The sequence below is a fragment of the Ammospiza nelsoni genome, chromosome 19 (genome assembly GCF_027579445.1).
Source record: "Ammospiza nelsoni isolate bAmmNel1 chromosome 19, bAmmNel1.pri, whole genome shotgun sequence".
Classification (NCBI taxonomy): Eukaryota; Metazoa; Chordata; class Aves; order Passeriformes; family Passerellidae; genus Ammospiza; species Ammospiza nelsoni.
Genome location: NC_080651.1, coordinates 7,845,224 through 7,861,095, shown reverse-complemented (window position 1 = coordinate 7,861,095; position 15,872 = coordinate 7,845,224). Strand labels below are relative to the sequence as shown.

The window sequence follows — 15,872 nt, the reverse complement described above, 5'->3', positions numbered from 1 at the left end:
TGTGTATCTGCTCATGTGGGTAGACTTGAGTTGGAAGAAACTGAAAGTGAGCTCTCAGTCACTGGAGCTGTAGGCACAGAGTGCTCTGGGGTAGTTTTGTTTTGGTTCCTCTGCGTGGTTGGTTTCAGTCAGGCTTGATGCCTTAATTGTGAATTGTAAAGATTGTTTCCACTGCTTGGGTGTTTATTGATCTGGCAGAATTTAGATAAGTGAAAGTGGAGCAGCCCTTTTGTTCACTGTGCATTCACCTGAAAGTCAGACAGTTTAATAACTCTGCAGGAAAGCAAACGTTGAGGTGGAGATAAATTAACCCATTTAATGAAAAAACAGAGAGTCCCTTCAGTCCAGAGCATTCAGAGCACACAGGCTCACAAGCAGCATTGAAAATACTCTGATTCAGGTGATAAACTCTTTGGAACACAGATTTGTTGTGCATAACCCAAGTCATTGCTACTCAAGGCATTTCTCCTGAGTGTGCCCATCTCAAACAAGAGCAGCACCCATGGAAGTGACCTTCAGGATTCCGTGTGCCCTCACTGAGATCTGGGTGAGATGCCTGAGAGCACATCCTGTCCTCTTTTGCAGTGCATCAAGATAAGCTTTGTGATTATGCCTTTGCAGCATCAAAGGCAAAGAACTTGTCTTTCCTTTTGCACAAGGATTGGAACTGTGGGAAATTCCTGAAGGATTTATACCCTGTAGGTCATGCTGGAGCTGCATCCACATGGCTGGGCTGTGGTGGAGTGACTGCTGGCTGCTGCTCACCCAAGCTTTGTCTTGCAACCATTCTGGTGCCATTTAGGCATTGAAAGACCAGAAGACTCAAATGAAGGACATTGTAAATAGGGATGAAAATGGAGCTGGTGCAATACTTTGGCTATTACTGAAATCAGAGATATTTTTGTGTCTGCATTGTGCCTTGTCTGGTGGTTTCTCAGCCTCAAATAGGAACTCAGATTAGGGCAGCAGTGGAAATGTGAGTGAAGAAGAAGTAAAAATACCAAGACCATAGGTGTGCTTATTTAAAGCCTTATCTCAAAATTAAACATGTGATCTCTTACTCAAAAACGCACTCAGAGCATCCGTCGTAGCAGAGTCATCCTTATCTTCTTATCAGTGGACAGTGTCTCACCACTGGCAGAGCAAACAGGACATGTCTGATCTCAGAGGTGCAGACTGAGTGTCTGTGGGAAGAAAACCAAAAACCAGATGTGTAGCTAACAATTTTTCAGGGTTGCTGTTTGCTCTGCCAGGTCCCAGAACATTTGCCTGCACAGTCTGTCAGATTGTACATTTGATCTGCTTGAGCTGGGTGGTCTTCACACCCTGCTGCACGGGTTGAGGCTTTGGAAATTGTTTTTAGAAACCTTTTGTGTTCTTTTTAAACCATCAGGACTCTTAAAATAACAAACTGCTGCCCTAATTCTGCTTTGGTTTTACTGGTGATAACCCTTAGATCAATAAGCTGATATGGACTTATACAAGTTATAGAAACTAGACCTGTTGTTTAAACAACAACAAAAAAAGCCACCTAAACAAAACAAAACACAAAATTAAACAAATTAAAAAATACCCAAATAACCCAGAAAACAAAAACAACAAAAAGAAAGCCAGGTGTTTTTAGGTTTCAGACTTGGTAATAAAACACAGAAGATGTAGAATAGATTATGTTATTATTCTGTTATATACAGTGTATATAAAGCAGAGAGTGAGTCAATACTTTTAAACCTGGGACTTACCAGTGGTCCACTACATCATTACCTGTAAATGTCATCTTATCAGGAAAGTATCAGCTGGTTATCATAATTATTATTGGTATTTTTTCAGTCTGTGTGAACTTCACTGAATGCACATCCACTGCCAGCTGTTATTAGGAAGTGTGAATAGTTACAGGAAGTTGGAAATATAAAGTGCTGGAGTGTGAACAGGAAGAGCTGCCTTCACAGTGTGCTCTCACCACCAAACACATGTGCTGAAAATAACATTTTACATTTTATAGTTCTTCAAAGGCCGAGTGTTGAAAGGCTCCAGCTTGAGAGAGGGGCTGGTGAGGGCATTTGGGCCCAATCTGTGCCCCAAATGTGTTGTGGAAAAAAGGAATTTTTCCCTCCTGTTGAAGAGGAGCTGGACCTGTGGTTTTCCTGCTGCATTCCCACTCCTTGAGTACTTCTGGATATCAGTCTGACAGGGAATTCACATATGGGTAACTGCTCTAGAGGTGTCATATCAATATTTTGTCAAGCAGAAGCCTTTGTGTACTGCTGTGACGTTCTCAGAATTAGTTTTGTTCTGGCAAGGTTTGGTGTTTCAAAAATCCAAAACTCCATGAAAGAGGAGGGGAGTTCAATGGTGCAGAATTGTTTCAATGTGGAAGATGGCTCTTTAATTTTTAATGTAATAAAAAGTATCATGTTGATGATTATCTGTTGCTTGCATTAGCATATAGGATATATTATATACATTATATATATATTATATACATTAGCATATATAGGATAGCTTTTTGTGGCATGGGAGGCAGTATTAAGGTTAATAACTGTTCTATAAAATTGAGGACTTGCTGATTCTGTGGGTCCTTCCCAATTCCATTTATTCTATGATCCTGACAACCTCAGAGCTTAGAATTCCCCATTATATCAATATTTCTCATTTTGTAAGTTTATTGTCTCGTATTTTTTACATTATGTGGCTTTATTTTAAGGAACATTATGTTGGAATTACAGCTTTTTTTTTGTCTTTGGAGCTCTTCTTCTTCCAGAAAAAAGCTTTTATTATCTTCTAGGAGCAGCTGAAACACTGATCCTTCTTATTCCAAAGGGTCTGATCAGTGTCCTGAGGAAAATCTTCCTGCAGAGCCTTCCTGCATCCCTGCCTGGCTGCTTGCTGCGTGTCCCTGCCCCTGTGACAGCGTGGCAGGAGGGAATGTGTCAGGACATCAGTTAATCACACTTATTGTGTGGCAAATTAGCATGAGCTGTCACTGAGACCGTGTTAATGCTGGGGCTGAGCCTGGGCAGGGACACAGCCCTTCTGTGGTCCCTGCTAAAGGAGCTGTAATTTCTGAGACAGGAGCAAAATAAAGAGGCAATAATATCTTTAATTGCTGTGTTGAGGCTCGTGGAAACCTGCTTGTCAGGACATGAAGAGCTGTGTTCACTTTCAGAGGATGCTGAGGAGAGGTTTTGTTCCTTCCATTAATTTTCTGCTTTTGAAAACTTCATCAGTCTTTTTGAAAGCAGCAGAAATAAGCTGAAGGAGATGGTGAGAAGTTACCTGGTCCCTTTGCCCGGGAGTCACCTACATCACTTTAGCTAAGATTTTTTTTTGGGGGTCTAATTGTCATTGATTTTTAATATTGTATCAGTTTCCACTTTAAACTGGATTTTGGTGAAATTGTGAATTATAAGAGGGAGTAAATCACAGCACTTTCTATCTTATAAAGCATTTATGTACTCTATAAACTTTCTGTAACGTTCAGCAAATCAGGTACAGAGCTGTTGCTGAAAGCTGTGTGTGCACAGAGCCAGCAATTCCCCCCCATGTCCTAAATTAATGGGTGCTCACGTGCCAGCAGGCTCTGGAGCAAGTGCTATTTCTTAGCTACCTTTTGTCCCCTCTAATTTACTGAGACAGAGTTTGTCTTTTATATCAGGGCATCCAATATCAGGAGCCTCAGCAGAAGGGTGCACAGGGGGATGCTGAAGGTTTGTGCCTTCCCAAACTCCTCCTAGTGATGACAGCCAATTTAGATGCTTGTGATGATTTCCTCAGCAATCTCTTGTCTTGTGTATTTTGATCAGTGCTTGATGCAGTTAATACCAGCTTGACATTTGAAATATCAGCTGGAATGAATGTTCCCTTGCAATGAATACCAACAATTCCTTCTCTGCTTTAGTTCTGGTGCAGCTCCTGACTCACAGACCCCCACCCTGCTGTAGTATTCATTCAGGTTGAGGAGGTGATTGTTACAACAAGGAAAGTTCTAGGTTTTGAAATATTTTGAAATAAATATTTTAAGCATTAAAGTGCAGTGATGGCAGTAAAAGAGCCAGATCACTGAAATGCTCAATACTGGCCTGATTCTTATCTCTTATTAGAAGTCAGAGACATTTAATTGAATGAAGTTGTCAGAACAGTGGTAGAGAAGAAACTTGCACTGAATTTGTGGTCAAACAAGAGAAATCTCATACCACCTCTAACTGCTGGTCAAAGTGGCAAATCCATTTCAGCAGAGCATACACTGCCTCCCTAAGACTGATGGCACTGTTAAGTGCAGCTAAGAAATTAAGGTGGGATTACTTTTTATCATTGTATGCCTAAAATTTGTTTTGATTAATATGCAGCCATGACCATATGAAAAGGGAATTAGTTTTTTGAAACTATTCTGGATGAAGTTAGAACCAGAATTTGAGGATTGGAACTGGATGATCTTGAAGGTCTTTTCCAACTCAAGCCATTCTATGAATGGAATGGCTGAAAATAATGCAAAATAAAATATAATTCAGTGTTATTTGTTATCCTTTGTCTTCAGCATGTCACCACAGCTCAAAAAGAAGCTGTCAGTCCACACCCAGTGTGCTCTGAGGTGATTTATTTTTTTCTGCTCTAAAGTTTTCAATAGACCATGAGTTTTCATTGATGGCATTAGACTGTTACTGTCGTAGCAGAAATACAAACAGCAGATGCCTGAGGACATCTGTGCAGCTTTACAGCAACAAAAAAAATATTGTTTGCACATTGAAAATATCATGAGAGTGCCACCAGATTTATCAGTGCATTGATTACCAAAGTGGGAAGTTGTGGCACAGCCTGGGGTTTGCCTGCTTTCCCCTTGGAGGAGAGGTGGTGTCAGCATGCACTGGAGCTTCTTTGGACACCAGAGTGTGCAGGACAGTTATTCAGAGGTGTGCCCTCTGTGTGGAGGGTTGAAATCCAGCCCACTGGGCCACAGCAGGCACAGAAGTCTGATTTGAGTGCTGAGCAGAAAAGAAAATCGATTGAATGGTTGACATTGATTCTTCAAAATCAACCAGTAAGGGTTGGCTTTTATCTCTGTGCTGGCACATGGGTGTGGATGCAGGTTCATGCTTGTTAGATAATCACTGTGCTTTGTTTCAAACTCACAGCAGAAAATGTCTGTTCACAAATGAAAGCCTTTCCAAAGAGGCTGCTGCAAATCTGCTTGGTGTTTAACCTGAGAAGAAGCAGATGCTATTTAATTTCCAGTGGAGATTGGGCTGGGTGAGAGCACTATAGAGCTGTCAGGTCATGTGGAGCTTTGGTTGTCTGCTTTTGGTCCTGTGTAAATACAGCCCTTAAACAGCTCTGTCATGTTCTGTCTTAAAACTTGTGAGTGTGGGGCTGCAGCTGATCTGTGAGCTGTGTGTTAAATCATGGGGTCTTGGCAGGGCCAGGACAGGGAAGGCTGCTGTGCTCTGTTTCCAAAGCACCTCTTGTGAGACAAAATGTTGAGGCTTAGCTGGCTAAAAATGCTCATAACAATCTGCAGCTGAGAGCCTGAGCTGTGGAATGGTTTGTATGGAAATAATATTTTTCTGAATTGCCCGTTATGAATTCTTGCGTGTGGGATGTTTTGTTTTAGGCAACTAGCAGAGTGAGTAACACAAGTTTTCAAACAGCCCAGCCCTGTTCCCAGCCTTCCCTGGTGTTTCTACAGTTGTAAGCCCTGGGAAGGCTTTGTTAGTGCTTGAATACGTGGTGAGAGAAGTACAGTGGGGAAAAAACCTTTGCTGGAAACTGGAACTTTAATTTTTACAGCAGAGGACATCAGGGTGTTATTCAGACTTTAATTTCTTGTGCCAAACCTGGTGTGTGTTAACCCCACCTTCCTGAGGCTACAAACACGAACACTGGGATAAAGAGGCATCATCCATCCCATCCATAACAAATGGGATAATGTAAGTTAATACATGAGTTAATATCAGAGAAAATATACCTGGCTATGAGCTGAATAAATGACCATAATAGATAAGTCTGGGGATGGATGTTTTTTGTGAAGTAATTAGCAGTAAAATATTTAACTGCTCATATTTAAGCATATGTTGCTACATTGTGCTGACACCTGGAGCAGGTACAGACCCTCAGCAGTGTGCAGCTGTGTGGATGCTGGGAGCTCCAGTGTTTGCCCTGCAACAGGCTCAGCCCACGTTCCTGAAAAATAATTATTTCCATATGATCCTGTTTTCATGGACTCGGCACTTGCACAGGTGCTGTAGGGAAGGATTAATGACAACTAAATACTTGTGGAGCAAAACCAGCCCAGAGAGGGATGAGGGTTGTCTCAATTGGGGTGATCCATGTTTGAAAACAGCAAAGTGTGCTTTAGGCACAGTTTACATAAACTAATGGTGTTAAATTGCAAATATGTCATTTAAACTTGGAAAAATGGGCTGTGTGTTTAAAACATTGCATGAACTGCCTAAATATTGAGTTAATTTTGAGGTCATGTCTAATACATATTCATTGCCAAGTAATTTGAGTTAAAAAGGATAACTAACTCAAGGAAATGTAAATGTAAGTTCAAGGCTTTATGCAGAATTCTGGATCTTGGTAAATGGCTTTTAAGGAAATGCATCTGAAATGTAATGCCATTAAGTGTTTGCCTTTGCCAGTGCTTGGGTTATTTTAATTTAAAAGGTGAAAGCTCTGTGTAAACAAATACTTGTGTTTGAAATGGATTTGATTGGTATGACTTGGTTATATACATTTCATGGTCTGCTGATGCAACAAGTGCCTGCTTTTTAAAGACAGCACACCACCAAAAAATGACTCAAATTGCTTTATTTGTTGGGTTTTGAGTGACACAACTCAAAGAGTGCCAAGCAAAGGGATGCACAGCTCCCAGGAACTCTGAGCAAGGAGCTCTTCCCCAACACCCAGGGCAGGAACACAGCTGTGACTGGTGGAGCTCAAGTCTTGGCTGCTCACAAACGTGATAAATGTGGGTTTTATCAAGTGAGCTCTGCCTTGAAAGCCTTGATTTTTGTTCCTCATCAGGACAATGTTGATGAGCTTCTCGGCTGCAGCAGGGCATTTCTCTCCAAACAAAGACATTTTTGCTGGAACTGCAAACTGAACAATGTTTTGCCTGAAGCTGGTGCAAATCTGTCTTCCCATGATGGGCCTGCACCACACTTCTCTGTTTTCCCTTCGTTTTTCAGTGTAGACAAGGCACAACTGTTTGTCTGACTTTTTCCTTCTAATTGAAAAACATCCTGATGGTTTCTGATAGTTGCCAACACGTGTTATTTTTAGCCTGAACTTTTGCAGTCACTCAGTTATCTATGAAGTATTGGAGATACCGAATTCATTCATCACAGCTGAAATAAATTCACTGTGTTCTTGTCCACCCCCTGGTCTACTTTGAAATCCAGAAATGGAGCTCCAGTAGGGATCAGGTTGCTGTTGGATGTGGCTGTGTGCATTTTGGTGTGTTATCCTCAGTTTCCTGCAGTCTGGCAGTTTGTGTTTTACCTTCTGCAGTACACTCTGCATTTCCATTTATTTGGAAGCATCCAGCTCAACTTTGCTTGCTAAGTCATTGAGATGCTGAGAAAATGGAAGAGTTAAATGATACCTACCTATTTCTACAACAGAAACTGGGGCAGCAATGGGTTATGGATGTGAGCAGTTGTCATTTTGACCACTGAGGCACACAGTGAGTTATAAGAAATCTTAAAACAAAAAAACCTCCACAACCAAACAAACCCAACTCCATGTAATAAGTCTCCCCAACTCTCACTTTCTTTATTTGCCCTTAGACTGACATTGTTGTCAGGCTCTAATGGAGGAGGGGAAATCTAACAGCTTTAAAATCACACACTGCTGTCTGTGTGTGACCTTTTTCCAGTTGATGGTTCAATTTATTTAGGTGATAAAGAAAACACTGAGGCATGTGAAGTCTATCTTCTTGACAGATCTGAGCTTACTGAAACTTTTTCCTCATCCTTTTCTCCTTCCCCACATTCACAGTCAGCCTTTTGTTTTTATAAAGTGATCCATATATTTTTCTTTGAGGTTTAAATGCTTTCTAATCCTTTCAAGGTTTACAGAGCTGCACCTGGCTGCTGAGGGTGTGGAGAGGTAGATGGACTGATGGTTCTGGAGATGTCCTGAGAGAGATGTTTGCCTTTTGTGCCAGGTGGTGCATGGGGTATGCAAAAAGTTTGGTCTGTGAGGTGTGAGGGCTTGGTCAGGTCTATGATGTTATTTTTCTAAATACAATTAAATGTGGAAAAAGGGGAAATATCCAATATTGTTGAGCCACAGTAGCTGACAGACCTCATCTAGTGGGTGAGCATCCCTGCCCATGCAAGAGGTTGGGCATAGATGATCTTTAAAGTCTCTTTCAACCCAAACCATGCCTTGACACAGATTCCTGGTAGAACTTGTTGAGAATTTTTCCTGAAATTATGATTGAAACTTTGAAGATTGCTGCTAAAAGTGTTTGTTATTGTTTCATATTCAACAGTGACTCATGTGAGGCTCTGTTTCAATATTAAATTACATCTGCCACTCAGTAAAAAATATTTATTGAAACAGACTTGTCTTAACTTCTGCTCTTACTAGAAGGACACTGAACATTGCAGAGCTGTAAGCCAGGCTGCTGGAGGTCTGCAGCTGCTGGTTCAGGGCTTTGCTTGACTTGTGCCACCCCTAGGAGCAAGGAACTACAACTGCCATGAACTCAGATTGTTTCACATCTTTCCTCCCAAATTCCAAGAAATCTTGAGAGTTGAAGGTTCTGTTCCTTGTTGGGTAGGTTTGCATTGAAATGCCAACATTTCCTAAGACATTGTGTGAGTGCTGGTATAAAACTCTCCAAATTACTTTTAACAATCCTATTCTTTAACTCCATGTTTTTATCTCACTTATTCTGAAGCATCTCCCTTGCCCCAAGAGCAAAACCTCCTGAGCAATGTCAGAGCTGCATTTCATGGGTGTTCTCTATCTGTAATATGTTAAATGAAAGGTGTATTAGTAGGATTTTTATTGAGTATCCTGTTGGAATAAGTAGATTCTGTCATGCACCACTGACTCATTTCAATTGGAATACCACAGTTCAGTAAAAGAAAATAATTGAGTCATGGGTTTCTTACTTAAAGTGTGTCTGATATCATCTTTTGCAATAAAATTTTATGAGGGTGAAATGAATTTAGAGAGCTGATTTAATATGGACAGCTCTTTTCCTCTTGTGTTGGGGTGGCTCTCTGAGCTTAAGAAGAAAATAGCAGTTTTGAAAATAATCCCAAAAGATAAGCATTATTGAATTAGAAATATCAATATCTATAGTTAGATATTTTCTCCTGGGTTTTGCCATGCTGTCTACTGAACAGACAGTCTGTTGGATAAGCACACCCTGGTTTCTTCAGATAATTTTATCTGTGTTAGCTCAAACCACTAATTTAAATTTTTAAGTGAAGCTGCTGGGATATATATATATATATATATGTATATATAGGAGTGTTTGGTTTGGTTGGGGTTTTTTTGGTGGTTTTTTTTTTTGTTGGTTTTTTTTTTTTGTTTGTTTGTTTTTTTTGTTTGGTTTTTTTTTTTTTTTTTAACCTGAATTACGCAAATTTTCTCCATCCTGCTCTCTGGACAGATCAGTGCCACTCAGAGCTCCTAGAGGAGGAAAGGTGATGAGCAGCTGAGGGCAGTGACCTCTCAGACTGCATTTTTAGGAAGGAGATGAACTGGGACCACCTGAGATTTTACAGAGAGGTCCATGGCTTCATGGAGTCCTGTCTGAAACAGCAGGACATGACACATAGAAAAATGCCAACAAATGTCCCCAGCATTGCCATGTATTTTTGTGCCAGTGAAATGGGATTTTTGCCAGTCTAATACTTTGAGAGAAGGCACACATGACTAAAATAAGTGATAATGGCAGAAGAGCATTTTCTCCCTGATATCTGAAATCTTATCAGGAGTGTTGAAGATTTGGTTTGAAGAAAAAACCGGGGGAAAACAAAAGCCCTAAACCAAAACCCAAGCCAAAACACACAACCTAAAAATTCATTCATAGATTTCTTGTTAGATTTGCCTCTGAGAGCTCTTCTGGACAAGTTCTGAGAATCTCTATACAGCCCTGAACTGGTAATTTCTAATATTAATGCAAATAACAAAGTGAAGTGCCCACAGCAGGCTGGACTTTGGGACCAGCCCAGTTCTGGCTGCCCTCTCTGGGTGGGTTTCTGTGCCCCAGGAGCAGCTCTGGAGTGAGCCCCAGTTCTGGCTGACCTCTCTGGGTGGGTTTCTGTGCCCCAGGAGCACACAGGGAATGAGCCCCAGTTCTGGCTGCCCTCTCTGGGTGGGTTTGCTGAGCCCCAGGAGCAGCTCTGGCAGTGAGCCCCAGCACCAGTGGCCGTGCCCTGAGTGAGGAGCTGCTGTCAAAGCTGCTCCTGGTTTCCAGTGGTGTGACACAGCCCAGCAGTGCTGCCACAGCCTCTCAGCAGAGCCTTTGCCCAGGTGCCAGAGCAGTTTCAGGGGTGTAAACACCCCCCCAGCCGTGTGTGGAATGGAGCTGGTGGTGGTGTTAGATCTCACTGCTGCCCTGCATTGCAGATTGTGTCCTAGGCTGCATTAGCCAGACTATAATGTTATATTATCTCATGGTTTCCTCTCTGCAGAAGGTTCAGGTGCTGTTTGTGAGCCTCTCTTTGGGCCCAGGAGGAATTTTGGCAGAAAGGGGGTTGGACCTGGAAGAGCAAGAAGGGCTGCAAGGGAGAGGCGCTCATCTTGGGACCTCCATAAAGATCTCAGGCAGTGTGAGGGGTGTTGGAAGTAAAGCAGAGCATGGCTTTGCATCACAGAAGCCACAAGAGTTTTGAAGAGTTGGTTTTAATATTTTCATTTCCTTGCTACTTGGCATTGTTTCTCTCCCTGGTTGTTCTGATCCCTCTGTGAGAAAGCAGAGGCTCTCTTGGCATCAGTGTGCATCTTCCAGTGATTTCTGGGAGCTTTTATGGGTTAAGGCTTTTATGAGGAATTTGGAGCTCAGCTGTGCACTACCAGCACATTTTCCCGAACTGAGCTCACTGCACTGCATGTGTGACTTGGGTCAAGTTTGACAGGAAGCTGCAGCCCTGGAAGCAGGATGGATGCAATGCAGGAATGCTCTCATACTGAGCTGCTTGAGCACACCAGTGTCAACCAGAAAATCTGCAGAAAAGCAGGAGATCTCTGCACTAGGAGACAAGGAGGGGACCAGGACACAGCTGCAATTGTGGAGGATAAAAATGAAAGTTCTAGGTTAAAAATTCTTCTTAGCTTTGGGGTTTTTTTCCCTTCTTTTTTCTAGGTTTGAATTTTTTTCTTCTTCCCCCACAGCACCCATCTTTTTCCCTGCAGCTCCCAGAGCAGGTTCCTGCTCCATTCCTCCAGGGCAGAGGGGGAACTCCTGCAATTCCAAGCTGCAGAGGTAAACACTTGCTACCCTGCCCTGGAGCTGCTACTGGCAATTAAAGCCAGTGAGCACCTCCCGTCTAGTGTAAATAATTGCAGAATAATCACTGCCCTTTCCCTCATCCCAGTGGAAGTGGAATTTCAGCAGAGTAGCATTGAGGTTTTTCTAATGCTTTGCTGCTCCTGTTGGTCTTTAGGAGTTCCTAAAACTACTCTAAGAACTTCTTCTTGTCTTCCTAAGGAAAAAAACTTTCATTTCCAACAGCGTCCGTCCTGTTTGACAGCAAGTTCAGCTCAGCCTGGGGACTTTGATCTGCTTTGTTCTGATCAGTCTTGTCCTATTTGTTTAGAATTGCATTCATCTTTGTTTACTAGGGCTCATAAATGGTAACATTTCCTCCAGGAATCTGGGTGTTGCTGTTGATGTTAATGTTGTATCAGAAGACAGTGCTATGTGCTTTCCACTTCTTAAAAATTACATGGGTATGACATACCCATACATATACTTACTTTTTTTTTTTTTTTTTTTTTTTTTAGGAAAAGAAATATGGAAGTATAAAGTATAGAAGTAGCTCCAGTATGAAATAGGGGTAATAATTCTTCTGCCCCTCAAGTGAGGGCTGTAGGGTTTCCTGAGAGGAGTTGAGAAATGCAAGTTATCGTTGCTGGATTTCCTGTTCCTGTACAGACACAGTTTAGCTAACATGCTATGAAATGTGTACCAGTTATCAACATGTTTTCAGCTTTGAGGGTTGTTCTGAAATTCCCTTTTTCAGCTGTTCTGGAAAAAAAAAATTACGGAGGCCATTGACACCAGAAGGATCTGTCATGACAGTGTTCTCTGTGTTATGTTTAGAGCCTTTGCAAAGAGGCTCCTGAAATATTAATGGCTTTTTGATTTGTGAGACATCACATTGTGGTGGTGCAGGCTCTGTATCCTCTCTGTGTTCCCAAAACACACGTGGTTTAGAGGCCTTTTATATATTTTAATACTAAGTGGCTGGTTGAGTGGTCTGTGTTCTCCCAGAGGAGCCAAAACTCACTTCATGGATCAAGAAAATAAAGGGCTGTAAGGCAATTTACCATTCAGGCTATTGTGGAGGAGGGTGATTTAAAACGTTGTAGTGGCTTGGAAAAAAGAAAAACCCAAAGCAGTGATTGAAAGGCTTGAAATGACTGAGTTAATGTGACAGCTCTCCTTGCCTCACTTGAGTGTGCTGCAGAGGTGACGGTGCACAGTTAATGCTCTGTGGTACCTGTTTGCAGGACTTGCTTTGAAATTAGGAGTGAGACATCATTTATTTAATAGAGACCATTAAAGAACGACTTTCTGATGAAGCAAGTTAAGTGTTAAACACTTTTCAGGTGAACCATTTACTTATGTAATTATCTCTCATTAACATTACAATAAATGTTTCTCCAGGGAGTTTAGCCAATCATGAAATGCAATTAATTTTCAAATACTCTTCAGCAACAATTGAGACACTAGAGACTGAAATCCCTAGTCAGTGTGTACGTTTTTAAACTTCCCTGCTGAAGGGAAGCAGCTTCAGCTCAGCTGATTGTGGAGCTGTTAAACTCTGAGATTTTTAATTGTTTTATTTGGGCCTATCACAAGTGTGGAGTGCTGGGCTCCATACCAGGTTGGGTAAGCCTGGTATCTCCCCTTAGTTTCCAGTGCTCTGAGGAGGTTCAGGATGCTGTTCTTGGACTTAAGCCCAGCACCAGGTGAGGATGGAGGAGTTAAAATGCTCTTGGTTTGTGTCTGAGATTCTGGTTGCTGTGTGATACTGCCTGGGGCTCCTAGCCAGCTGTGTTGTCGTCTGTCCATGTGTACAATGGGAGTAACACAAATCTCGTGTCTCTAAGGTGTATGTGGAGGTGTGTGAGTGAAAACGACTGGGTAGTGATTGTATCATCTGTGAGCAGCATCGTTCTGCTGAAGGTTACTTAATTCACTTTCTAACCAAAATGTTACAGTCACTTTTGTTCCAAGTCTTCCTAGTGCACTGATAAGATAAAATAATCTGTGGAATTCCACCTTCTACAAGTACTGGTTCCAACAATTTAGAAAGCTTTTTGAGAATGGAGGAATTTACCACAGCTTTCAGTTTCCAGATTAATTGCTGGTGTGGCTGAAGTAGGGATCTCTGTTTGAACAGAGCTGGATTTTCAAACGGGAAAAGGAGCAAAGTGATGATGTTGGCCCTCACCTGTGCCAAGCAGACCTGGTTCTGCAGCTGGCTCTGGTTGTTCTGTGTTAAGCCTTGGGCCCCAGTGCAGATACCATTCCAGCCACTCTGGATTGCAGGTGACAGATGGCTAGAAAAGGGCTTACAGTGGCTGTGGAGCCTTCCAGCCCCGGGCGTTCACAGATCCCAGGCAGTGGAACCTGCAAATCTCACGTATTTAGAGGTTGAAGAAGAGAAAGAGCTTTTATCCTTTCATGCTTGCAAAATCCAATGTAGGAAAGCTCTTGCCACTGATACTGTCTCTTCATAGCAAACAAATAAAACCACTTTGGTTGAATCTGTGCATTTTCCTGAGGCTTTCTCCTCAGCTGGGGTAAAGAGGAAAGGAGGCTTTATTTACAGATGTTGCTTTCAGAACGAGCCTAGTGCTGTGATATTATCTGTAAATACGTCTTTGGGCATCAGGCGTCTTTCCTTTTATTTAGAAACAGGAGATAAAGACTGTCTGACATGGGAATGAATTCCTACACTCCTTTTTGTTGCCTTGGAGTACATACGCAGTTTAAAATGAGTCCGAATCTGCTGTTATATCACCCTGTTGCTTCCAGCAGAATAGTTGTATTTTTTTTTTTTTTTGACCTACAAATCTTGGTCCTCACTGTTTACACTGACCTCATAACATAAGAGACCAGAATGCTCCAGGTTTTCTGCCTTGTTCCTGGATGTGCCTCTGAGACCGAACTTGGTGGGATTCAGGTCTGAGCTGCTGGAGCTGTTTGGATGTTCCCTGTAAATACAGGGCAGCCCGTGGGTTTCAGCAGCGTGGATTTTGTAAGCACCTACACACAGATCACAGTCAGATCATTATGTTGATCTAAACCATTTTGTAATCCTCTACAATCTGGGTTTAGAGACTGTTATTAGTGTCACAAATAAAAGCTTGTGACTTCTTTAGTTCTCAGGATAAAAGAAGCCATGTACTTTCAGGGAATTACATATTAAAATTAAAGCAACATAAACATGTGGGAGTTTGAGGATAGTTATCCCACTTTGTAAGACTGAGATCTGAATTAATATGACTGCAAGAGAGAAATTGGTTAATTTTTATTTTGTAATTGACCGTGTACTGACAAAGCAGGGCTAAAGCAGGAGGATAAGGCATGAAAGAGTCTTTTAAAAAATTTAAAAATCTTGACCATGTACTGACAAAGCAGGGCAAAAGCAGGAGGATAAGGCTTGAAAGTCTTTTAAAAATCTTTCTTTAAAAAATTTTAAAAAATTTGACCACGTACTGACAAAGCAGGGCTAAAGCAGGAGGATAAGGCATGAAAGTCTTTTAAAAATCTTTCTTTAAAAAATTTTAAAAAATTTGACCATGTTCTGACAAAGCAGGTCTAAAGCAGGATGATAAGGCATGAGTCTTTTAAAAATCTTTCTTTTAAAAATTTTAAAAATATTTCTCAGTAACTTGAGGCTTTAAATGTGGCTCAAAGAAGTGTGTTCTATTTGGGGGGTTTTTTCTGGGTTTTTTTTTTTTTTTTTTTTTTTAACTGAACATGTAGGAAGGAAACCCCTTTTTGCCCAGATAGGTCACAGATTTAGAAAGGGATAGAAAGGTACTTAGGAGTTGTGTTTTCTCACAAATGTTTCCTAAGCTCACGAAAAGCCTCTTCAAAACGATCCGGACAGAAAGCGATTCCAGCTCTTGTTCCATCCCTGTGTGTAATGGATATCTCGCCACGGCAAACAGGGGCAGCTCCTGGCAGGGGAGCGGGGAGGGTGTGGGAAGGACAGCAGACACCTCTCTGTGGGTGGCTGGGTCTCACCCTGGGGCTGACATCCCGGTTCCTGCAGGTACCTGAAGGAGTTCCGCACGGAGCAGTGCCCGCTCTTCGTGCAGCACAAGTGCACCCAGCACCGGCCCTACACCTGCTTCCACTGGCACTTTGTCAACCAGCGCCGGCGCAGGTCCATCCGCCGCCGCGACGGCACCTTCAACTACAGCCCCGACATCTACTGCACCAAGTATGACGAGACCACGGGCATCTGCCCCGAAGGAGATGAGTGAGTAGAGGCTGCACCCCCTGCTTTTCAGGCATTAGGCTTTTGGGATCGGGCCAGGTGATGATTCCAGCCGGTTCTTGCAGAGATGAGGCAAGTCAGCAGTAAAGCAGCTTTGTCGCATACGTAACATGAGAGCAGATGTAAAATCTGGAATAGCAGCTCGTGTGCTCCGGGCCTGCTGCAGAGACA

At 42.1% G+C, this 15,872-nt stretch overlaps 1 protein-coding gene across 3 annotated transcripts in view; it reads left to right on the top strand.

Moving 5' to 3' along the window:
* Positions 1-15,872, top strand: part of UNK (unk zinc finger) — a 45,098-nt gene that overhangs the window by 3,167 nt on the left and 26,059 nt on the right. For all 3 annotated transcript variants that reach the window (XM_059485867.1, XM_059485868.1, XM_059485866.1), the window contains exon 2: positions 15,474-15,683. In XM_059485867.1, coding sequence (XP_059341850.1) covers positions 15,474-15,683 — 210 coding nt within the window. The remainder of the gene's footprint in view (positions 1-15,473; positions 15,684-15,872) is intronic.